At 41.9% G+C, this 25,207-nt stretch overlaps 1 protein-coding gene across 3 annotated transcripts in view; it reads left to right on the forward strand.

The window, feature by feature from the left end:
• LOC114548714 (SUN domain-containing protein 1) overlaps positions 1-21,229 on the forward strand; it is a 42,145-nt gene extending 20,916 nt beyond the window's left edge. Inside the window, exons 7-21 of one of the 3 annotated variants that reach the window (XM_028568743.1) lie at positions 596-721; positions 1,917-2,015; positions 2,474-2,543; positions 5,440-5,489; positions 7,359-7,564; positions 9,932-10,219; positions 11,394-11,486; positions 12,408-12,478; positions 12,875-13,019; positions 13,876-14,175; positions 16,337-16,421; positions 17,981-18,096; positions 18,973-19,140; positions 19,824-19,916; positions 20,862-21,229. In XM_028568743.1, the coding sequence (XP_028424544.1) occupies positions 596-721; positions 1,917-2,015; positions 2,474-2,543; positions 5,440-5,489; positions 7,359-7,564; positions 9,932-10,219; positions 11,394-11,486; positions 12,408-12,478; positions 12,875-13,019; positions 13,876-14,175; positions 16,337-16,421; positions 17,981-18,096; positions 18,973-19,140; positions 19,824-19,916; positions 20,862-20,978 (2,027 nt within the window). In that variant the 3' untranslated portion in view covers positions 20,979-21,229. The remainder of the gene's footprint in view (positions 1-595; positions 722-1,916; positions 2,016-2,473; positions 2,544-5,439; positions 5,490-7,358; positions 7,565-9,931; positions 10,220-11,393; positions 11,487-12,407; positions 12,479-12,874; positions 13,020-13,875; positions 14,176-16,336; positions 16,422-17,980; positions 18,097-18,972; positions 19,141-19,823; positions 19,917-20,861) is intronic. The other 2 variants (XM_028568744.1, XM_028568745.1) reach the window with 2 other exon arrangements.
• The last annotated feature ends 3,978 nt before the right edge of the window (positions 21,230-25,207 follow it).

The following is a 25,207-nucleotide window of genomic DNA, read 5'->3' on the forward strand; positions in this document are numbered from 1 at the left end:
ATAAAAATGTGGGACAGTTTTTGAGAGAAAAAAGGCAGACTTATTTTATAATAATAACAGCCCCAGAAAGAGCCCCCAAAATGGAGACATTTAGAAACACTGCTGGCCCCATTTTGGTTTGAAAACACAGGGGTTTCTTTGTAGAAGGACGCACGTCCGTTGCTCTTATTGGGGGAAAAAGTCAGTCTATTGAGGGGACAAAGTCTGTCTTTTGAGGTGGGAAAACTCAGTATATTGAAGTGGGCAAATCAGTCTATTGAGTGGGAAAAAGTCGGGACTATTCCAAGCTAATAAATCCCAGCTCTTATTTGTACTTGTACTCTTACATTTGTTGTTCTTTCTCCAAAGGATTATCTGTATTTTCAACTTGTACATCCATGAATTTCTGTCCTTTCCTCTCTTCCCAGGAAGCATATTTGCAAATTCGCTCCCAGAACTTTAACGAAGTCCAGTCACTCTTCTAAGTTGTAACTTTCCTTGGATACCGTAAACCTGGTTGACAGAGAAGCTCGAGACATTTCTATTAGTATTTCCTGTAAAGGTCTCCTTCGTCTCATGTCTGTTAAAGCTACTCCTGCCCTGCCGACACCAACAGGTGACGACTGTCGGGAGAAACGGAGCTCTGAGCCGGATACCGTCTCGTCTTCCTCTTCAGCATCCTTACCGTCCTCAGGGACTTCCTGTTTGTTGTGGCTGATGTGGAGCGCTGCGGTGTTTACAGGTTAAATAACAAATCAAACCTTTAAGCAGCAACAAAAACATGTTAACACGAGTCGATTGGCTGCAATTTAAATGCACAAAGATTCACTAAGTCAAATATTTAGAGAGACAAAGTCCAACTATTTAGAGAGTCCAACTATTAAGACAGGAAAAAGTCCAACTATTAAGACAGGAAAAAGTCCAACTATTAAGACAGGAAAAAGTCCAACTATTTAGAGAGTCCAACTATTAAAACAGGAAAAAGTCTCAGAAGTGAATTTGGTAAGGGAACATTGCAGTGTCTGGAATATGAGATTCTGTCGCGTTTCTAATGTGTGTGTATTGGGAATTCGCTCAACCAATCAGCACGCGACCTCTAATGCGTGTGTATGGGGATAAGGCTTAACCAATCAGTGCGCAGCTCATCTAAATATTCATGAACATACCATAAGAAGAAAAGCTCTGCTTACAAATAGGGTCAAAACACAGGGATGCATAAGGACCAATAAAATATCAACCAGGCCATTTTCAGCCCAACCAATGTTACATACCCCATTAGGAGACCATAAGGAACAGTGAAATACTCTATATAATCATTCTATCACCCCTTTAAGCCAGAAAAAGTCAAACTATTTAAGGCCGGCTACAGACTGGCTGCGTGGTGTTTCTGCTGCGTGGCGTTTTTCTGTCTTTACACACCAGAAAGGTGTCGGACGTGGCGCTGCTGCTGCTGCTAGCCTTGTCTGGACACATAAATATATACGGATCGGATTACAGCAAAGATCAACGTCGGCAGTATTGACGGCAAAATAGGCTCCAGAATATTAGACAGGTGCAATATTAGAAAATCAAAATGTCATTTATTAATATGTATTTGTGTCTAAATGACATATAAACATCTTCTCGTATTCTACGTTGCCTGGAAACTCTTCCAACACGCTGGCGTGTTGCGTAAAAAAATAGGCGTCGGCCCTATTTCTAGCACGCACGCGTTTTCGCCGCGCCTGAGACGTGCGTGTGCACGCTCTAACCTGTTACCATGGGAACCCAAATATAAACAGACACGCCACGCAGCTGACACGCTTAGCCACACAGCCAGTGTGCAGCCGGCCTAAGAGAGAGCGAGAGAGAGAGAGAGAGAGAGAGAGAGAGAAAGCGAGAGAGAGAGCAACAGGCCTCCTCTTTTTCTTCATCAGTGTGATGAATGTTTTCTGCAGCTTCGTGTGTCTCGCTGCTGCTTCACGTTGCAGCTTCAGCAGTTTGGCGTCTGACCCAGAAAGTGTTTTCAGCCTCGGGGAGCTCAGGACGCTCTGCAGGTTAACGCCAAGTCTCCGTGTGTTTGGTCATTGGTTCCTCTTCTTCCTCTTCTTCCTCTTCTTCTTCCTCTTCTTGCTCTTTTTCCTCTTCTTCCTCCTCTTCTCCTATCCGATGAGCAGCATTTTCAATGTCGGTGCTTGTGTGTTTTGGATCTTGTTCTGACTTTGCTTCATGTTTTAAATGTTGGAGAACGGGAAGAAATGTTTTTTTGCACCGAGTCGAGTAAATGAGTCCGTGTTCCAGACGTCTCGGTGACTCTTGAGTCGAGTCATCTTTCTGTTTGTGTGTTTGGCGCTGTTTGTGTTTCCTGTTTCTGTCCGTAGAGCATTTTACCAACGTAACATTTTCTTTTTCCTGCTTTCTGGCCTGCAGCTGGAGAAAGCTTCAATTAATCATCTGACAATTGACTCCTCGTCTGTCTGTCTGTCTGTCTGTCTGTCTGTCTGTCTGTCTGTAGGTAAGAAGGCAGGTGATGTGTTCAGGCGGCTCAACAGACGATGGCATCACATGACAACCGGCTTGACTCGGCAAGTTCATTTATTATTTTGCTTGAGAAGGGTTGGGGCTAAAGGGGGAAAGGTCATTACAAGGATGTGGCTAAAACCAGCAAGAAGAAAGTTGTTTTAAGTGTATTGCACCCGTACGCGTAAATGGATGAGTAGTTTGGTCTCCTCAAATGTCTTGTTTTGTCCACAACTCAAATATATTCAGTTTGGTGTCTCAGAGGAGAGAAGAAACTAGAAATTAGTCTAGGGATGCACCAAATCCAAGTCAAGTCAAAGTTTATTTAAACAGCACTATTTATACAGACAAGTTGACCAATGTGCTTTACAGAGCAATAGAATATCACACGACAGACAAAACAAGAAAAATTTAAGAACAAATTAAACGCTATTAAAAGCAATTGAATAGAAGTGTGTTTTCAAGAGTGACTTGAAAACTGACAAGTCAGAAGCAGAGCAAAGATGAAAGGGCCAGCAATGGCAAAGGCACGATAACCTCTGTGTTTTAACCTGTACCGTGGTATGGATAAAAGTCTCTGTGTCCCTGACCTAAGATCCCTGGAAGGAGTGTGTTGCTCTAGGAGCTCCGATAAATAGAGGGGAGCTTGATTGTTAAGACACTTATAAACAAATAAAAGAATTTTAAAATTGACCCTAAAACGAACCGGCAACCAGTGAAGAGAAGCTAAAATTGGAGTGACGTGTTCGTATTTACGAACGCCTTTTAAAAGTCTCGCTGCCGCATTCTGGACTATTTGAAGACGTGTTAAAGTTGTAGAATTTTAAATCCAGGGTTCGGATTTGGCTGAACATTGGGCTTTTTGATGGGGTTCGGTTCTGCCAAACCTTAGATTTTTTTTTTTTTTTTTTTCACCAAACCCTACTCGGCTGCTTCTCGTTCGCCAACGTTGGCTTTCTAATGTCACCCAACATGCCTTCTGTAGTGGAATGGCTTCAAATGATGCTTGTCTTTTACTGTTGTAGGATTTTTAGCTAAAAATGTGACCGATGACCGGTCTGGCCCTAAAAAGGCCAGACTTAATCTGACTCCAATTCTATGGTCACTGCACCCTGAAAAGTGTTCGTTTACTGGAAGATCAGAGAAATAAAACTCAGGATTCGTTCAGTTAAAATTATAACAAGCTTTAGTGAATGATATTGCATAATACAAGAGCGTATGCATACGGATCAGATACAATACAGGACTATCTTTCACCTATCCATCAGACAAAGATTCCCCCTGCATCTGGTGCCGCAAAGTTAAAATACTGTCTTAGTTATTCAATTCTGTCCCATCCCTGGTGGTGCTGTCATCAGTTTGGATACCGTTCAGATCTTCTGGCTCCAGCCGGCTCCTAACGATATGTAACACACTGCGTGAAAATGTTACCTCGGCTTCTCCCATTCTCAGGTCAAAAGAGACAAGATGCTGTTGTTGGGATTTGAATACCTGTGTGTTAAGGAGTTCTGAGAGCCGAGGCCATTTCCATACTTTGCGCTTGCAAAACACTGCGCCATTGTTGCCCCCACCCTGATCAGAGAAGACCTTTTCTCAGGCAATATCTCACGCTCCCTTTTTATAATGTCTTATCACTTTAAAACCAGATGGCCTCTCATAACCCAGAGAAGTGGAGACAACAAGGTCAGGTTCATGAACTCTTAAAAACCTCTCACTTTCCTCTCACAAAATATATTCTAACAATTTGAACATTTACGGTTCAATATGTTGTAGTTTTACACACAACAAAGTGAGCAACTTAAGCTTGACGGACATGTTGCATCTAGCATCTCACGTTCATCTCGGTAAGCTAGCAAGAGTACACAACAGACAACTTCATTATAGGCTACTTCAAAATAAAAGCACTTCCTGTGACGGTTCGCAGTAAAACAAATAAGGTTGTGTACCTTTTCACAATTCAGCTGTAAATCAAGTACTGTAAATAGTGAGTTTTAATCCCACTATAATTGACCATTTCCTTCAGACTGTTTTTAAACTAAACAACATGAATTTGTTATTTAAGTGCTTTAAACAACCATTTCAAAACATGCCTTCATCATACACTGGTTAGACAAAATGTACCAAACAAAATTGTCACTCGCGCAAATTGTTTACTGTGTTAATGGACTGAGGATGGGAGGAGGATTCGGTATTTATCTGAACCCCAAAAATCTGGATTCGGTGCATCCCTAAAATATTCACATTTAACACAAATTTCCCTGGTTTTACTTAAAAAAATTACTCAAACTGATATATCGATTATCAAAATAGTTCATAGTCACAAAAACACACACACACAGACACACAGAATATTGTAAGAGTTGATCCGTTCATCTTTGCATCTTTACTTTAGTTTGTTTATACCTTGTCATAACTCAATAAAAAGTGATTTCAGAAGTTTTGAAGTGAGGTTGTAAGAGGTTCTTATCTACAAGCTACATAAGCTGGCAGTCAGGATTAATTTATACCAGTGGTTCCCAACCTGGGGTCCGGGCACCCCCAGGGGGGGCGGCAAAGATCACAGGGGTGCGCGAGTCTTTATCTGGTTTGAGGTGGAGGTAAAAAAAAATTGTTAAATAAATTATGATAATACACTAGAATATATAATGTATCCAAAAGTCTGTATGAAAACTGTATATTCTGTTGTATCCTCGTTTTTCCTGCCGCCACGGCATCACTATTTTATGAATGAAACATGGCGGAGAAACATAACAGTGCTGATAACTGCTCTGTATCAAAAAAGAAAGTAAGGCTTCATCTCGAGAGTTACCTCAACTTCGGTTTCGGGGTGGGGGGGGCTCAGCTTTTCTTAGACATGAGTAGGGGGGGGCCAAGGAAAAAAGGTTGGGAACCACTGATTTATACATATTTGTAGATGTATTAATGTATAATGGATTGTTTTTTGACTTGTTTCTCCTGCAGGTTTCCTCTCAGACTCCTCCTGGTCCTCCTCCCTCTGCTGCTGCTCTTCAGTATGTCTCAAATCTGACTTTTTTATGGTTTTGCTCTGTTCTTCTTACATTTCTAAATGAGCTACTTTGTACTTTTAAGTCTGAACTATTTAGAGAGAGAGTCTCTTTTTCTCTCTCTCTGTGTACTTTTATAGTAGATTTTAATTTATTATTAATTAACTTAATGCTGGTAATTTTACTTGTACTTAAGTAAAAGTTCAAAGTGATAGTACTTTTAATAAGTTATCGAGAAAAAGATTATTTTGCACATTACATTTTTCAATTATCTGTCTGCCGGTCTGTCTGTTATGTGAATGGATGTGAATGGAAGAGGATACAAAAAAAAAACTCAAACATTAATATGAAGCTACGTCCTGTGACACCCTGCAGTGCCCTGCTATGCCATGAACTACTACAACTACTATTTCTAGTCATAGGTCTATTATCTTTATTGTGACTATTATTGCCACTGTTCATCACACCCCCAACTGGCACCGTCAGACTCCTCCTACCAAGAGCCTGGGTCTGTCCCGTCAGACACCTCCTACCAAGAGCCTGGGTCTGTCCCACCTCCTACCAAGAGTCTGGGTCTGTCCCATCAGACACCTTCTACCAAGAGCCTGGGTCTGTCCCACCTCCTACCAAGAGTCTGGGTCTGTCCCATCAGACACCTTCTACCAAGAGCCTGGGTCTGTCCCGTCAGACACCTCCCTCCTACCAAGAGCCTGGGTCTGTCCCGTCAGACACCTCCTACCAAGAGCCTGGGTCTGTCCCACCTCCTACCAAGAGCCTGGGTCTGTCCCACCTCCTACCAAGAGTCTGGGTCTGTCCCATCAGACACCTCCTACCAAGAGTCTGGGTCTGTCCCATCAGACACCTCCTACCAAGAGTCTGGGTCTGTCCCATCAGACACCTCCTACCAAGAGTCTGGGTCTGTCCCATCAGACACCTCCTACCAAGAGTCTGGGTCTGTCCCATCAGACACCTTCTACCAAGAGTCGGTGTCTGTCCCATCAGACACCTCCTACCAAGAGCCTGGGTCTGTCCCACCTCCTACCAAGAGCCTGGGTCTGTCCCGTCAGACACCTCCCTCCTACCAAGAGCCTGGGTCTGTCCCGTCAGACACCTCCTACCAAGAGTCTGGGTCTGTCCCATCAGACACCTTCTACCAAGAGTCGGTGTCTGTCCCATCAGACACCTCCTACCAAGAGCCTGGGTCTGTCCCACCTCCTACCAAGAGTCTGGGTCTGTCCCACCTCCTACCAAGAGTCTGGGTCTGTCCCATCAGACACCTCCTACCAAGAGCCTGGGTCTGTCCCATCAGACATCTCCTACCAAGAGCCTGGGTCTGTCCCCTCAGACACCTCCTACCAAGAGCCTGGGTCTGTCCCACCTCCTACCAAGAGCCTGGGTCTGTCCCACCGCCTACCAAGAGCCTGGGTCTGTCCTGTCAGACACCTCCTACCAAGAGCCTGGGTCTGTCCCATGTTTCTCCCTAAAAGGGAGTTTTTCCTCACCACTGTCGCACTAAATGTTTGCTCTTGGGGGGGGGGGAATTACTGGAATTGTTGTGTCTTTTGTAAATTATAGAGTGTGGTCTAGACCTACTCTATCTGTAAAGTGTCTTGAAATAACTCTTGTTATGATTTGATACTTAAAAAGGCAATTGAATTGAAGGGAAATTTCACAGTTAAGGGAGTTTTTACTGTTGATTCGTTTCACTGTTTTTTAACTTTAATAAATGCAGTGTTGTTGCAAAAGTCAACGAGGAATCTTTTCAACATTATCGTGATTTATGATTGTTTTTTTTGTTTTTTTTTTCCATAATTGAGATGCCCTCTCTTTCACGTGAGTTTTTAGAGTTCCTCTCGTGTTTGTTTTCTCTTTCAGGCGTGTGTTTGTTCGGTCCGGCCTCTCTGCAGTCTTTGCTTCCAGCCGTAAACCTCACAGAGTGGAGGACGGTTGTCTCCGACGTCTCCGGTCCGTCCTCCGTCTACAGCTCGGTGTCCTCGCAGAGCCACGCGGCGCCGGGCGCCACAGAGGAGTCGGGGGAGGTGGAGCAGCTCTACAGTCCTCCTCCAGCGGCAGCAGAAGAGGTACGAACGCCAGGGCAACGTGGCATCGTGACTGTGTGTAAACATACACGCCACTTTCCTAAAGCCAAGTGGTGTGTTATCTGTACGCGCTTTCAGCTATCCACGTGTACAGTTCAGGCCAAAAGTTTGGACACACCTTCTCATTCAAATGAGTTTCCTTTTTATTTTCATGACTATTTACATTGTAGATTCTCACTGAAGGCATCAAAACTATGAATGAACACATATGGAATTACGTACTTAACAAAAAAGTGTGAAATAACTGAAAACATGTCTTATATTTTAGATTCTTCAAAGTAGCCACCCTTTGCTTTTTTATTAATAAGGGAAATAATTCCACTAATGAACCCTGACAAAGCACACCTGTGAAGGTAAAACCATTTCAGGTGACTACCTCATGAAGCTCATTGAGAGAACACCAAGGGTTTGCAGAGTTATCAAAAAAGCAGCCGAAGCAGTGAACGTCTGTTTTTCCGACAACGGCAGCTGCAGACTGTTACGTCCCGGTGTTGGAGGCCTCTCCAGTGAAATACAGTCACACCGTTTAATGTTAGCTGTCAGCATTTTAACAGGGTTACCTCAGCTGCTAGCCAAAGGTAGGCTAACGTTACCTGCTGTCAGGTGTAGTCAGGGTTCATACGTTTTGAAAAGGAACTGGTAAAGTTATGGAATTTGAAAAATGCAAATTCCAGGCATTGGAAAAGTCATGGAATTATTTTTTTAACACAGCATAGTATGTGATTAATAAATGTATTTCATGTCGTCTTAACCTCAGCGTTGTATTCGGGGAGAGATATTAAGAATCCCACTATGAACCACAGACATTATCATTCATTTATAGTTAAACCTCTGAGGGTCAACTTTAACACTGATTAGTATTCTCATTGTAGAATGTCGACTGACATTTTCAGGAACACATAGTCATGGAAATCTGCCAAAAAGTCATGGAAAAGTACTGGTTAAAATGCATATGAACCCTGAAAGCGATTATGTGTCTTCATAACACACAAAAATGGCATACAAATTGGCGTGTCATACATACACTACTTCATGAGATCAGTCTGGCCATGGTGTTAGTCAAGACTAGAGTTGGGTATCCTTTGGGTGTTTTTGAACGACAGTTGGTGACATTAGAGAACGTTGTGTTTATTGCTAAGGCCACAGGGTCAAAATTAAATCATTTATTAAAAATGTAATAACTATAACTTATAACAATAACTTATTTCACCAGTAAATTGCTGTTAAACGACAAACAACCACGCGATGGAAAAAGGGTATTTTACAATAACTTTGAATGCACCACGAGACGGGCGAGGCTACCGGTTTCAAGTGAACGCACCGTCTGTTTTTCCGACAACGGCAGCTGCAGACTGTTACGTCCCGGTGTTAGAGGCCTCTCCAGTGAAATACAGTCACACTGTTTAATGTTAGCTGTCAGCATTTTAACCGTGTTTACTCCAGCTGCTAGCTAACGGTAGGCTAACGTTACCTGCTGTCAGGCGGAGTGTTAATTAGTGTCGCATGCAGCGATTCTTCGGTTGCCTCTAATGTCCGTTTCGGAGTATCAGAGAGCAGCGCTGGCCACCGAAAAATATCTTGTTCTTGACTTTAATGGACCTGAAAGAAATGTATATTAATGTTGAACTGTTTCCGCCTTCCCCTTGGTGTCCCCCCTGGGTTTATTTATTGTTCTGTCCTCGGCTCCTAGACACTAATAGACCTTTTTCACAGCAGACATGTTGACATTTCATAGTGGGAAAAGCACAGGTGTATTCAAAACCATTAATGATGGCTGCATTCCACTTAGGAGAGACCCTGGTATTAAACCATTAATGATGGCTGCATTCCACTTAGGAGAGACCCTGGTATTAAACCATTACTGATGGCTGCATTCCACTTAGGAGAGACCCTGGTATTAAACCATTAATGATGGCTGCATTCCACTTAGGAGAGACCCTGGTATTAAACCATTACTGATGGCTGCATTCCACTTAGGAGAGACCCTGGTATTAAACCATTACTGATGGCTGCATTCCACTTAGGAGAGACCCTGGTATTAAACCATTACTGATGGCTGCATTCCATTACTGATTAGGAGAGGTCCTGGTATTAAACCATTACTGATGGCTGCATTCCACTTAGGAGAGGTCCTGGTATTAAACCATTACTGATGGCTGCATTCCATTTAGGAGAGACCCTGGTATTGTTCATGCTGACTCACTGAAACCTCTTACTGGGACACCTGATGGAACTGAGCCATCGTTAAGGTTATTAATCTCAGCTGTGCTTTTCCTACTATGACAAGTCAACATGTCTGCTGTGAAAAATGTCCATAGGGACATAACGAAGTTTTCCGTTGCTTTGCAGGAAACGTCGGAGGCGGTGGCGGATGAGTCCGCGCGGCTCGGCCGTCTGGAGCGCAGTCTGAGGGCGCTGTGGGAGCGCGTGGAGGCCGGAGGGCAGCGGGCGGAGCAGAGGCACGCGGAGCTGCTCCACCTGTACACCGACCTCCTCCTGCAGCAACAGCTGGTCTCTGACCAGAGCCACGGAGACACCGTGCAGCCCTGGCTCAACGGACTACTGCAGCAACAGCTGGAGCAACAGCTGGAGCATCTCCAGAGACGATTGGACGAGGAGAGACGGCAGACAGAACAGGTACATCGGGATCATTTACACACCCTTACAATTAGGGCTGTGCTCAATTGATGAACTTCTTAGTCCACTAACACTCGTTCAATTGTATCGACTAATCGATTAGTTGATTTAATCGACAGATCTGTAAATCTGAGTTTCTCCGCAAATAGTCATGCTAAAGGATGCATATATTCAATAAGATAATGGCCTCCTTTGCATATTTAAACACAACATTTCAGAAAACGTGTAATACAACAAATAATTGCCTTTTTAATGAAATTAATTAAAGTAGGTTTCCCGGCGATATCTATTAGGTAAAATGTCAACCCTTTAATTCTTGTTTACACAAGTGCTCGTACGTTTCTTGGAAATAAGTCATTCAGCATGAAAAAAGCATCAAACATGACTAAAGAGATCTAAGTTGACTAAAACCAAAACCACCGATTAGTCGACTAAGAGGGAGCAGCCCTGGTTACAATTACGCCTTTGTAGGGCTGGGCGATATGGAGAAAATCAGATATCGCGATGTTCTTGACCAAATACCTCTATCGATATTGTGGCGATATTCTAGGGTTGACAATTGGGGCTTTAACAAAATATCTTCACACTTACTCTCAGTAATGTGGATATATTGACTAAGTGGGTAAAGGCAAATAATAGAACAGCTAGAACAGTCTGGTAAGTTCAGAAAAGTACATCACTTTACTGTAATGTTGCCTTTGAAACCAGGAAAAGACACTTATGTCATATTACGATATCTTGAATCTAAGACGATATCTTGTCTCATATCATGATATTGATAGAATATTGATATATTGCCCAGCCCCACGTCTTTGTGACATTTGTTACATTCTTCTGATGTTTTCGTTGCTTTCTTTCGACGATTTTGCCGCTTTCACTAGAGATGTGCTCACTGGTTTCTTCAATACAAGTCAGTTGTTAGCTTCTTTTCAGTAAAAACTGACTAATTGATTATCCGATTAGTTTCAATTTAACTTTGAGAATCGTGGAGGGACCCTGACAGGACAATCATTTGGTTGAAGTCACTTTAAAGAACCACTCATCTGCTATAGAGGATGTGGATGCTGGATGGGTTGTTCTGAATCTTAAGCAGATTTCCTGAGCATGCTGGGAGCCTGAGTCTTGTTCCCGAGCATGCTGGGAGTCTGAGTTTCCTTCCTGTTTCTGTCTGTAGTCCCGGCAGCAGGATGTGTTGCAGCAGCAGAGTCAAACGGCTCGTCTGGATCAGCTGGAGCTGCAGCTGCAGAAACTGGCCGCCAGGACCGAGGTACGCCACGATACTGCCTGCAATATCTTATTTAGGATACTAGGAATCTTATTTAGGATACTAGGAATCTTATTTAGGATACTAGGAATCTTATTTAGGATACTAGGAATCTTATTTAGGATACTAGGAATCTTATTTAGGATACTAGGAATCTTATTTAGGATACTAGGAATCTTATTTAGGATACTAGGAATCTTATTTAGGATACTAGGAATCTTATTTAGGATACTAGGAATCTTATTTAGGATACTAGGAATCTTATTTAGGATACTAGGAATCTTATTTAGGATACTAGGAATCTTATTTAGGATACGTGGAATCTTATTTAGGATACTAGGAATCTTATTTAGGATACTAGGAATCTTATTTGGAATCTTATTTAGGATACGTGGAATCTTATTTAGGATACTAGGAATCTTATTTAGGATACTAGGAATCTTATTTAGGATACGTGGAATCTTATTTAGGATACGTGGAATCTTATTTAGGATACGTGGAATCTTATTTAGGATACTAGGAATCTTATTTAGGATACGTGGAATCTTATTTAGGATACGTGGAATCTTATTTAGGGTAGTGTTATTGGTAAGTGTAGTTTTAATGGTATTTGGGATACTGTTAATCTTATTTAGAATACTCTTAGTCTTAAGGATACTTTTATTGTTTTTAAGTCTAGTTTTAACCTTATTTAAGATGCTCTTTATCTTTTGTATACATTTTAATGTTTGAGTGTTGCAGAAGCCCCTGTGTGTGTGTGTGTGTGTGTGTGTGTGTGTGTGTGTGTGTGTGTGTGTGTGTGTGTGTGTGTGTGTGTGTGTGTGTGTGTGTGTGTGTGTGTGTGTGTGTGTGTGTGTGTGTGTGTGTGTGTGTGTGTGTGTGTGTGGTAGATTTGAGGACAGTTTTTGGTTTATTGTTCTGCAGGACATGCAGCAGAGACGAGAAGCTGCTACGACAGTCTCACCTTTACCAACAACACTTCCAGCTGCGATCAGGTAATCTTCCTCCTCCTCCTCCTCTTCACTTCACAGTCCGCTGGAGTCTTGCTACGTTTACACGTGGCCGGCTATTTTCATAAACGGACATTTCAACCTCTCCGTTTTGGTGTGTGTCGGTCGGCAAATTCTCAGTTTGCGTGTAAACGAAGGGACATAAAATAACCATTTACATGTAAATGGGGGGGTCTGTCTGCACGATGTCCCTAACTGGACAGTCGGCTTTTAATGCTTTTTTTATTTCTTTTTATAGGCGTTCTATCCAATGTTTTTTTTAGGTGCTTTTTCCAATGTTTTTTGTGTGTTTTTGTTATGCTGTGCATGGAAACAAACTGACAGTGAAACTCTCAGATGTTGGACTTGCCTGAAACCTAATTATCTTTTAACTTCTTCCAGGGGTGGAGTGGAGCGTCAGTCCCATGATGCCTTGCTGGCGGAGGTTGCACGGTTGAAGGCGGCGCTGGAGAGGGTCAGACGGAACGTTGGCGGTCTGTCTGGGTGTCGAGACGGCTGCAGAGGACTCGACACAATCCACCAGACGGTCCGAGAGAGACGCATACACTTTGTTCAGCCAACTGTCTGTTAACTAACGTTTCTGCATCGCAACGTTTCATACGTAACTAAGTACATGTACTTTACTTGAGGCTTTTCTTTTCATGTCACTTTCTACTTCTACTCCGCTACATTTCAGAGAGAAATATAGAGACCAAACAATAACCAACAATATAACTGCTACAAGTCCAGCTGAGATGATGAGACCATTAAACACACAACTGGTTTGGAGAGACGAATGGACGGACAGATACAGATTAATACAGAGATAAAGAGACGGAAATACAGAGATAAAGAGACGGAGATACAGAGATAAAGAGACGGAGATACAGAGATAAAGAGACGGAGATACAGAGATAAAGAGACGGAGATACAGAGATAAAGAGACGGAGATACAGAGATAAAGAGACGGAGATACAGAGATAAAGAGACGGAGATACAGAGATAAAGAGACGGAGATACAGAGATAAAGAGGCGGAGATACAGAGATAAAGAGGCGGAGATACAGAGATAAAGAGACGGAGATACAGAGATAAAGAGACGGAGATACAGAGATAAAGAGATGGAAATACAGAGATAAAGAGATAAAAAGACGGAAATACAGAGATAAAGAGACGGAAATGCAGAGATAAAGAGAAAATGTGAGACAGAAATAAAGACAGAAAGTTGATCAACTTGAGGATTGTTCTTTGCTTTTAATACTTTAACTACATGTTCCTGATGATACTTAGAGACTTTTACTGAAGTAACATTTTCACTGCAGGACTGTAACAGAGTATTTATATAGTTTGCTATTAGTACTTTTACTGAAGTAAAGGATTTGAACACTTCTTCCACCGTTGCAGATTTCAGAGCAGGTCTCTGCCCGAGTGCGTGAGGAAGTTCGCGTTCTGGTCTACGGCAACCAGCTGTCACCGGCTGGCGGGACGTCCCGAGACGACGGGGGCCTCCAGGAGTCTCTGCTGCAGTGGTTGTCGCGGCGCTACGTGAGCGAGGCCGACCTGCAGGTGGCGCTGTCCTCTCTGGAGCGCAGCGTCCTGCAGAACATCAGCCTGCAGCTGGAGGAGCTGAAGAAGCACCGCGGAGAAGGAACGGGTGGACAGCCCGTCCAGCATGCTGCTGCTGGGGATGCTGTGACCCGGGAGGTGAGCAGCAGGAGGCAGTTCCTCCAGAACACACACACACACACACACACACACACACACACACACACACACACACACACACACACACACAGAGAGACACACACACACTTTAACCATTTATTTATGTCCACATAAAGAAAAATAGTACAGGGACACAAATATTACAGATGCAGTACAATACAAGACAACTCATGGACCAGTGGCACGCAGAAGATCTACACAATATCACTTAAAAGCACAAAACTCAGTTCTTAAGGGTATAAGTAGCACAAAACTCACTTCTCAAAGGTATAAGTAGCACAATACTCAGTTCTTAAGGATATAAGTAGCACAATACTCAGTTCTTAAGGGTATAAGTAGCACAATACTCAGTTCTTAAGGATATAAGTAGCACAATACTCAGTTCTTAAGGATATAAGTAGCACAATACTCAGTTCTTAAGGGTATAAGTAGCACAATACTCAGTTCTTAAGGATATAAGTAGCACAATACTCAGTTCTTAAGGATATAAGTAGCACAATACTCAGTTCTTAAGGGTATAAGTAGCACAATACTCAGTTCTTAAAGTGATGGTTCGGAGTAATGTGTCCCTAGGGTCCTTTGCACCATGACCTCGAGCCAAACACCCCCCCCCCAGAAGCTTTTTTCACCTGGGTCTAACATTGGGCGAGTTAGCGTAGAGCAGCATTATCAGCTGAATAGCTTAGCGCAGGGGCTAATGGACCCACGTTTGTATCTCGTAAATGACCCCACTAATAATGCCCGAAATGATACCAAACTTCTACACTAGTAGATATAGGTTATGTACTCATAAAACGATGGATTGTAAAGTTTGTAAGTACACCAGGAGTTTATGTAAATAACACTTGTCTGCTGGCTTCTGCTCTCTGCTGCTGCTGCTGTTGTTGCTGCTGTGAGACGAGTGCTTAGGGGCCATCTACAAATTACTACACCGAGAAGAATAAAATATTTTTTAATTTAACTTATTTTTTAAAGTAAGTGCTGTAATATAACTAGCAGGAGACAAGTAATAATTGAGGTAAGTTTGGAGACATTACCTTATTTAATCATTAAATTAATAAATATTTTTGTTGCATCTCTTTTCGGTGTAGTAATTTGTAGATGGTCCCTAAGCACTCATCTAACTGCCGGCAGCAGCAGAAGAGAGCAGAAGAGAGCAGGCAAGTGTTCATAAACTTCTGGTGTACTTACAAACTTTCCAATCCATCGTTTTATGAGTACATAACCTATATGTACTAGTGTAGACCTTTGGTATCATTTCGGGCATTGTTAGTGGGGTCATTTACGAGATACAAACGTGGGTCCATTAGCCCCTGCGCTAAGCTATTCAGCTGCTAACGCTACTCTACGCTAACTCGCCCAATGTTAAACCCAGGTGAAAAAAGCTTCTGGGGGGGTGTTTGGCTCGAGGTCATGGTGCAAAGGATCCTAGGGTGACATTACTCCGAACCATCACTTTAAGGATATAAGTAGCAGCGTCTCCTCCATATGTGGCGGCTGCCAATAATAGCAGATATGGCGCAGTACTTTGCAAGCCGTTTCTCACACACACACACACACACACACACACACACACAGACACACACACACACACACACACGCACACACACACAGGCACAGACACACACAGAGACACACACACACACACAGAGACACAGGCACACACACAGACACACACACACACACATGAACATGCACAGGCACACGCACAGGCACACACACACACACACACACACACACACACACACACACACAGGCACACGCACAAACGCGCACACACACACACAGAGACACCGGCACACACACACACACACACACACAGGAACAGGCACAGGCACACACACAGGCACACACACAGAGACACAGGCACACACACACAGGCACACGCACAAACGCACACACACACACACAGGCACACACACAGGCACACGCACACACAGAGACACACACACTCATGCACGCACACACACACACATACATACGTACAGAGAGACACACACATACACAGAGAGAGACAGACAACTTTGCACATCTATTCTCTCCCTGTCTCTAGTTTGAAATCCTTGTTTTAATGAATTGACTGTTTTCTTTTACATGAATTAAGAGGCGTTGTGCTTCACTGTTCGCTCGTCTCTTCCAGGAGGTCCAGGTGATGGTGAAGAACGCTCTGCGTCTCTTTTCTCAGGACCGCACCGGCATGGCGGACTACGCTCTGGAGTCTGGAGGTTCGGAAACAATCCTTCCCACTAGGGCTGGGCAATATATCAATATTATATCAATATCGTGACATGAGACTAGATATCGTCTTAGATTTGGGATATCATAATATGACATAAGTGTCTTTTCCTGGTTTTAAAAGCTGCATTACAGTGAAGTGATGTACTTTTCTGAACTTACCAGCCTGTTCTAACTGTTGTATTATTTGCCTTTTCCCACTTAGTCATTATATCCACATTACTGATGATTATTTATCTCAAATCTAAGTGTGAAGATATTTTGTGAAAGCAACAATATTAGAGGTATTTGGTCAAGCATATCGTGATATCTGATTTACTCCAATATCGTGTTTGTCTAGAAGTGTTAAAATAGTTTTATATTTTCATTTTATAGTCAACAAATCCTATGTTTAGACTCAAATAGGGATGCACCCAATCCAGATTTTTGGGGTTTCGGCTGAATCCTGAATCCCCTGGTTGAGATTGTGCTGACTCCTCCTCCCATCCTCAGTCCATGAACCCAGTAAACACATGAATGAAGTAAACAGTGACTGTCCTTCCTTTGCCGTACCTGAAGTTGCTGCATTCTGGCTGCTGTCTGGAGATACCTTCGTGAACAACTCGTATTCTTCCAGATGTTTTCATACCAAATGTTGTAACAGCGGCCATGTTGTGTATAGTTTAGGGTCCTCGCCACCACCAGACCAATCAGCATTGAACAGATTGAACATGTAGCTGGACTTGAATGGCCTTCTTTTGACTGAAAGTTCTGCCAAACAACAACTTGTTCTGCTCACCAGATCCATGTCCACTTTCTCACAGCCTACTGCGTTGAACGCTCCACCTACGTAAACACCTTCCCTCACCAGATCCATGTCCACTTTCTCACAGCCTGCTGCATTGAACGCTCCACCTACGTAAACACCTTCCCTCACCAGATCCATGTCCACTTTCTCACAGCCTACTGCGTTGAACGCTCCACCTACGTAAACACCTTCCCTCACCAGATCCATGTCCACTTTCTCACAGCCTACTGCGTTGAACGCTCCACCTACGTAAACACCTTCCCTCACCAGATCCATGTCCACTTTCTCACAGCCTGCTGCGTTGAACGCTCCACCTACGTAAACACCATCCCTCACCAGATCCATGTCCACTTTCTCACAGCCTGCTGCGTTGAACGCTCCACCTACGTAAACACCATCCCTCACCAGATCCATGTCCACTTTCTCACAGCCTGCTGCGTTGAACGCTCCACCTACGTAAACACCTTCCCTCACCAGATCCATGTCCACTTTCTCACAGCCTACTGCGTTGAGCGCTCCACCTACGTAAACACCTTCCCTCACCAGATCCATGTCCACTTTCTCACAGCCTACTGCGTTGAACGCTTCACCTACGTAAACACCTTCCCGTAATCAACTGCGCCTAAGGTTCAGCAGAAACCCAACCCCGTCAAAAAGCCCAATATTCAGTCGAAGTCAAATCCTGGATTCGGTGCATCCCTAGACTCACACCAACATGTGTTGAACCAAAACGGTTTGTTGTTTGTTCCTGTCGTCCTGCAGGGGGCAGCGTCCTGAGCACTCGCTGCTCGGAGACGTTTGAGACGAAGGCCGCTCTGCTCAGTCTGTTCGGACTTCCTCTCTGGTATTTCTCTCAGTCTCCTCGTGCTGTGATCCAGGTAACAACAGCTATGTCTGTCTGTCCTCACAATGTTGATGTCGTGTTTAGGTTTTATTTTTGTAGTTTTCATCTGCATGTTCTGCAAACCTTTTTATGTTTATTCATCTTAATTTAGTTTAAAGTATCAGCAGCGAATATATTCTGACTTTTTCTCAAAATATTCCAACTTTTTTCTTTCATGTTCTGCAAACTTTCAGCAGTGGAAGTATTCTTAGCTTCATGGATTTGATTTAGGAAGACTTTAATTAGTTTTTTGAGCAAGTTAAAAGGTTGCATGAAAACACAATAATACATTTCTTTGACACTGTGGTTTACATCTTTTTTTTATTTTTTTTTTATTAAACAACCACTGATGAACTTTTGTCAGCAAATGTTAAGGTACCATAGGGCTGTTGAATGGTATTATAGAAGACTGACAGCTCTAATGTTGTGTAAGGCTGTTGAATTGTATTATAGAACAGTGATTCTCAAACTTTTTTCAATAATGTACCCCATTTGAATTGTGTTTTTAAGCCAAGTACACCCTGACCAGCGATAGATTTACCAAATAACGGCCATGTAACTGAAAAACATGTAAATGACGATGAAAAAAGGCAACAAAAACTTTAAAAGAAAACGTTAAAAACTTTAAAAAAGAAGTCAGTAGAAAGAAGGAAGTAAGTCAAGAATAGGTGAAAAATAGTATCAAAAACAGCAACAGACTTGTAAAAAAAAAAATACACTAGAAAGAGGGAAGAAAAACTTCGAAATAAGTGACAAAGTTGGAGAAAAAAAGACCGTGGAACTCTAACTCTGACAGCTCTAACGTTGAGTAAGGCTGTTGAATGGTATTATAGACGACTGACAGCTCTAACGTTGTGTGCTCCTGCTGCAGCCGGACGTCCATCCGGGGAACTGCTGGGCCTTCAGAGGCTCCACGGGCTTCCTGGTGATCCGCCTCTCCATGAAGATCCTCCCCACAGCCTTCTCCCTGGAACACATCCCCAAAATCTTGGCTCCCAGCGGGGCTCTGCACAGCGCGCCCCGGGACTTCAACGTCTATGTGAGAGAAAGAGACAGACAGACGGAGGGACTGCAGGGAGAGGGGGGAGAGAGAGAGAGAGAGAGACAGACAGGATAGAGAGAGAGGGGGAGACAGACAGAGGGAGAGAGAGACAGACAGGGAGACAGATGGACAGAGTGAGAGAGTGAGATGGCAAGGGAGAGAGAGACACAGATGGAAAGGGAGAGAGATGGAAAGGGAGAGAGAGAAACAGATGGAAACAGAGAGACAGATGGGAGGGAGAGAGAGAGACAGAGAGAGAGACAGATGGAAAGGGAGAGAGACAGATGGAAAGGGAGAGAGAGAGACAGAGAGAGACAGATGGGAGGGAGAGAGAGAGAGACAGAGAGAGAGACAGATGGAAAGGGAGAGAGACAGATGGAAAGGGAGAGAGACAGATGGAAAGGGAGAGAGAGAGACAGAGAGAGACAGATGGGAGGGAGAGAGAGAGAGAGACAGATGGAAAGGGAGAGAGAGAGAGACAGATGGAAAGGGAGAGAGACAGATGGAAAGGGGAGACAGATGGAAAGGGAGAGAGACAGATGGAAAGGGAGAGAGACAGACAGGGAGAGAGAGACAATCGGAGAGACAGCCAGATAAACAGACCAACAATCGGAGAGAGACGCTCGCAGCATCAGACAGGAATGTTTAGTTTCTGTTTAATATGCGTTTTGTGTTTCCAGGGTCTGGATGATGAGAGTCAGGAGAAAGGGAAGCTGCTGGGCTCCTTCACGTACGAAGAGGACGGAGAAGCTCTGCAGACATACGCAGTCACCGTGAGTTATGACTGAAGGGGCTTATAATAACAGTGTTGGAGGGCTTCATGGTAATGCAATAATAATACATAATGTAGCTCTGGATGCAGCGACGATGGCTCGGCTATATAGTCTCAGGAAGGAACTTGTTTTGGTGCAACCCGCAAACATTTGCAACCCGCAAAAGAAAACGCCACATACATATTAAATTAAGTTAACTGTTGACACAGTACAGTACCGTGAGCTATTTAAATTAGCTGATACATGGTTAAACCTCATTGGTTCTTACCAGTGTATCTTCGTGTGTACTTTGTCCGCTTTGCGTCTTTTTCAAAAACTTCGGAAGAAGTTTAAATTGTTGGAAAAAGCAAAAATAATATATAAAAAAAAGTTTCAAACTTAAACGGTCAACACCGTATAAACTGTAAAACATTGTACCTTAGCACTCCTAGCTGGGTATCTTTACCAGACAGTAGAGCTGCTGGAATGAAGTCTGAAAGTATAAGCTAACCGGCTAAGACACACAGACAAGCAGAAAGAAATTTGAAAAACTGAAAAAGAACATTGGAGAAAAAGAAAACTATTGAAAGTAGGATTGGTTTCTCTCCAAAAAAGCATTGAAAAGTGTCAAAGATTCTGGAAAGAAACAATGCCAGAAAAAGGGACAAAAGCATCGGTGAAAAAGCAAAGACACTCTTTGGAAAGGTGGCAGAAAAAGCGGCAAAAAGCGCAAAAAATCCCCCCAAAAAAGCAACAAGTCTCGGTCTCGTTTTAGTTGTAAATCGGTCCGACGATGTCAGGCTTGTCTCTCGTTTTATAAACGGCATGATTTCGCTGTTGAAGATTGACAGCTCTAACTAATACACACACACTCTTTATGAAAGTATCTTTACCCCAAAGACAACATCATAATAATATAAAAGTGTGCCAATACGCCGATGACACCCAACTCTTTTCCTCCGACAGGAGGAGAACGACCGAGCCTTCCAGATCATCGAGGTTCAGGTGTTGTCCAACTGGGGCCACCAGGAGTACACCTGCATGTACCGCTTCAGAGTACACGGGACGCCCCGAGACACCTGAAGACATTGAGTGTTTTCCAACACAAACCGCGTGGAGATGGCAGTGAAACTAGGGCTGCACCATGTGAGGAAAACATGCGGTAACTTCTGCTAAAATACAACAAACTCCTTGTTGAATTGAACACATTGAACCACTTGAAAAAAAACGATGACCGTTACATCTTTAAGTGCAGTTTTAAATTTTCTTTCAACTGACACAAAAGAATCTCAGTGTCTCTCGTGATGTGTCATGGGTGGGGTCTCAGACAGGTGGGGTCTCAGACGGGTGGGGTCTCAGACGGGAGGGGTTTCTGACGCAACCTTTCGCGATGTGTTTACTGCGTCAGTTGATAACGCGATTAAGATTTAAAAGACGATACTGTGCAGCTCTGCTGCTCCTTTACACTCGCTGCTAACCGTGCCTAAGTCTCGACACCGAGACGGTCACTTCCTTCTATCCTTCCTTCCATCCTTGCTTACTAACTTCCCTCCGGACCAAACATAATCTCTGAGCATCGTCAGTTTCCTGTGGAAAGAAGACACGCTCTCATCTTTCATGTGATGTATAATTCATCTGTCAAGAGTTAATATTTTTATATATAACAGTGTTGTGTGTTTGCTGTGTTGAAGGTCCTCCTTTTTTCTTTTTTTTTTTTTTTTTTTTAAAGCTTGTTCTTTTATCGGTTACGTTAGATTATCGCCGTGCGGCAACACAGATGTGAGCAGCAAATTATTTTTTTCAAATCTATTTAATACATTACTCGCATGCCATCACAGTAGTTTTTGGTCCAAACCATCCTTTCTCAAAACCTGTAATCACACACAGACACACACATGCACACAATGGGCGTGAAAGTGAACAATATCCACAGACATCTTTCTGTATGAAAATACATTTTTAGCTGAAGATTATATGAAGCTTCAGTTAATGACTCAGGGTTTTGGTCTTTTTTTAGATTCTTTGTGTTTGCCTAACTGAGCTCTGATAAAGAACCCGAAAACGGTCACACAAAGAATGAAATTCTGACGAAAAAAATGAAAGAACTTTTTTTTCACTTTCACACAGAAGGATTGAGTTTTTTTTTTTTTTTTTTTTTTTTTTTATCCCCATCACTTCCAGACATTTCTCTGAATTAAAAAAAAAATAAATACACTTTCTACATACACTTTATCCTGTTCCTTTTTTTGGCTTTTCAAAGTAAAATGTGCTCTTTTGTGTTTCCTAACTGAGCTCCGATAAAGTACCAGAAACCAGTCACACAAAGAAGTAAAAAGCCAGAAAATCCTCGTCACTTCCATTTGAAATGGCGTTAGGAATGGATCTTTTCAGAGACCCAAACAATCAATCAAACTGCCAGATGTACACTTTAGCATGTTAGGATTGTTTGAATATAAACTTGAAACAATATGAACCCATCCTCCTTTTTAAGAAAGTGTTCAAATACACGGAGACATTTTCATATTTTATGCTTAAATTATCTCCAGAGCAACAAGTTTTTCTTTCTTCTGATTCTGGAACAGTAAAGTCAGATGTTGAACCCAACAACTTTTACAAACCGCACAATGAGCGATATTAAAGATGTAACCTTTAAAAAGAAGACTCATTATTCTCAACTGCACTGAAGTCAGTGAAATTTCAAGTTTTATTTATTTTTGTCTTTTTAACAGATGCTATATATATATATATATATATATATATATATATATATATATATATATATATATATATATATATATATATATATATATATATATATATTATTATTATTATTATTTTTTATTAAGGACTTCTGTGAAATGTGTTTGAACTGCTTTTATTTTGTGTTTTTGTATTGTTGATTTCAAGCCGGACTGAAATAAAGATGTGAAAGTTTTTATTACAGAAGTGTGAGTTGGTTTCTGAACTGGGATAAATATCTTCAGGCTTTAAGATGGTTTTATATTTCCAATTAAGCTCTTGTTAATACTGTCCATCCGAGGATATGGGGGGGTTTGTCCCCCCTCCCACCAACACGACTCACAGGAGCGGGTCATAAGTCGGCGCCCCTTAGTGGCAGCAGGAAATACATCCTCCTATCTAAACCAGAGAAAGTGGCGGTTTTAACCACTTGGTTAATGCTGTCCCAGTTTGGTTAGGTTTAGACACCAGAACTAGCCTGGTTGACACCAGACCCTTCTCAGCTGTAACTGAGCCCTCCTCAACGGTTGTGATTGGTGTAGAGCCCGCCTCAGCGGTTGTGATTGGTGTAAAGCCCACCTCAGCAGTTGTGATTGGTGCCTCAATTTTGTGAACATTGGAAATGGGCTTGAATGGGCTCTTCGCCAGATTGACTTGCAGAGAAAGTCTCAAATTTGCCGGAAGTTCGTCAGGGTTTACCCAGGCTAGTAGATATTAATACATTTATAGCAGCTAGCTGTTCTTTGGTTAATACATTCTAAGCAGTAATATAGTTTTAGCTGTTTTTTTTGGTTAATATATTTTAAGCCGTAATATAGTTTTAGCTGTTTTTTGGTTTTTCAACTGAACCTCCGTTCAACAGTATAGCATATATTGACAAGGTTGACAACCATGTCTAATTAAAGAAACACTCTTAAGATTATTAATAATCGGAGGTTTAAAGAGCTCAATGGTCTGAGAAACTGAACAGGAACAAAGGCCCTGGATGAAACGAGCAAATTAATATATACTACAGAAGTTGATATAATACCTCATGATAATAAAAGAGATTAAAAATTCAGCAACACTTTTAAGAGTGTAGTATACTAAAGCAATCTGTTATTTATTCAAGGCAATGCAATCACTAAACAAGCACACTTAAGAGTAATGAGAGGAATACAGATTATGCAATTTAACCCTTGTGTTGTCCTCGCGGGTGAAAACTGAAAACACTTTTTGGTTCTTTATTCAACATTTTCTATGCTTTTCCCCCAGCTACTGCCAGTATATACACCCCTTACACCAACTTATTACCACAAGTTTTACAATTTTATTTTTTCACACTTCATAGTCAATAATCCTCATTTATATGATTTTTATACCTAATTGAGTTACAAAGCAGAAATTATGAAATATTTTGAGAATTAAGTTAAAATCCGAGGAAGATTTTTGTCAGTTTAGTCAGGAAATGGTTTTTAAACCATTTCAACCGGGATTTTTTTCTTCCTCCAAATGCTGTAAAATATAACATCCGGAATTCAAATATATTGTGAAGAATGTTGTATTGAACCAACCGTGGTGTTTTTTTTTTGGGCAATTTGGTTAAAGGAAATCCATATTCTTTGTGTAGAAATTTTGAAAAACGAGGACAAGAGGAGGGTTAAGATGATAATCTTTTTAAGAGTGTAATGAAAGAAATACAGATTATTCAATTTAATTTAATTGAAAGCAACATAATGATCAAAGCAAAAACACGGTAAAATAATATGAAATAAGAAGTGGTTACTCAAAGTTTCAGACAATGTAACGTGTGAACCGTGACCGTCTAAACCAGTGATTCTCAAACTTTTTTCAGTAATGTACCCCATTTGAATTGTTTTTAAGCCAACCAGCGATAGATTTACCAAACCACCAACTGAAAAACATTTAAATGCCGATGAAAAAAGGCAACAAAAACTTTAAAAGAAAACGTAAAAACTAAAAAAAAGTCAGTAGAAAGAAGGAAGTAAGGCAAGAATAGGTGGAAATAGTATCAAAAACAGCGATAGACTTGTAAAAAAAAATACAGTAGAAAGAAGGAAGACAAACTTCGAAAAAAGTGACAAAAACCTGTTGACCAAGTTGGAGAAAAAAAGAAGACAGTAGAAGGAAGGAAGGCAAGAACTGGTTGAAAAAAGTGACAAAATACAACAAAAAAGCACTCATGTACCCCCTGCAGTCCTCCAAGGTACCCCTTGGGGTACACGTACCCCTATTTGAGAAACACTGGTCTAAACTATTGTCACGATACCCACACTGCACTGTCGGCTCGATTATCTTTGTTTCTTGTTACTCCCATTAATTGATTTGATTATTATTATCTATATTATTTTTCTTTCCAATTAAATCTATGGCCTACAACCTCATTGGGTTTAATATTTTCAGAGCTTCTTTGTGTGGATGCTCTCTCCTCGTCTGCCGCTTGCATTTTTCTTTCTCAAGGGAATTGTTCAATATGGACATTACTACTAGTTGCAAAAGACCTGGTTGGATTATCACTTAAGACTAAGAGGAGAGACGAAACCAAAGATGATTTTATTCTTCAGTTTTCTCTT

Source organism: Perca flavescens, chromosome 21 (genome assembly GCF_004354835.1).
Source record: "Perca flavescens isolate YP-PL-M2 chromosome 21, PFLA_1.0, whole genome shotgun sequence".
Lineage (NCBI taxonomy): Eukaryota > Metazoa > Chordata > Actinopteri > Perciformes > Percidae > Perca > Perca flavescens.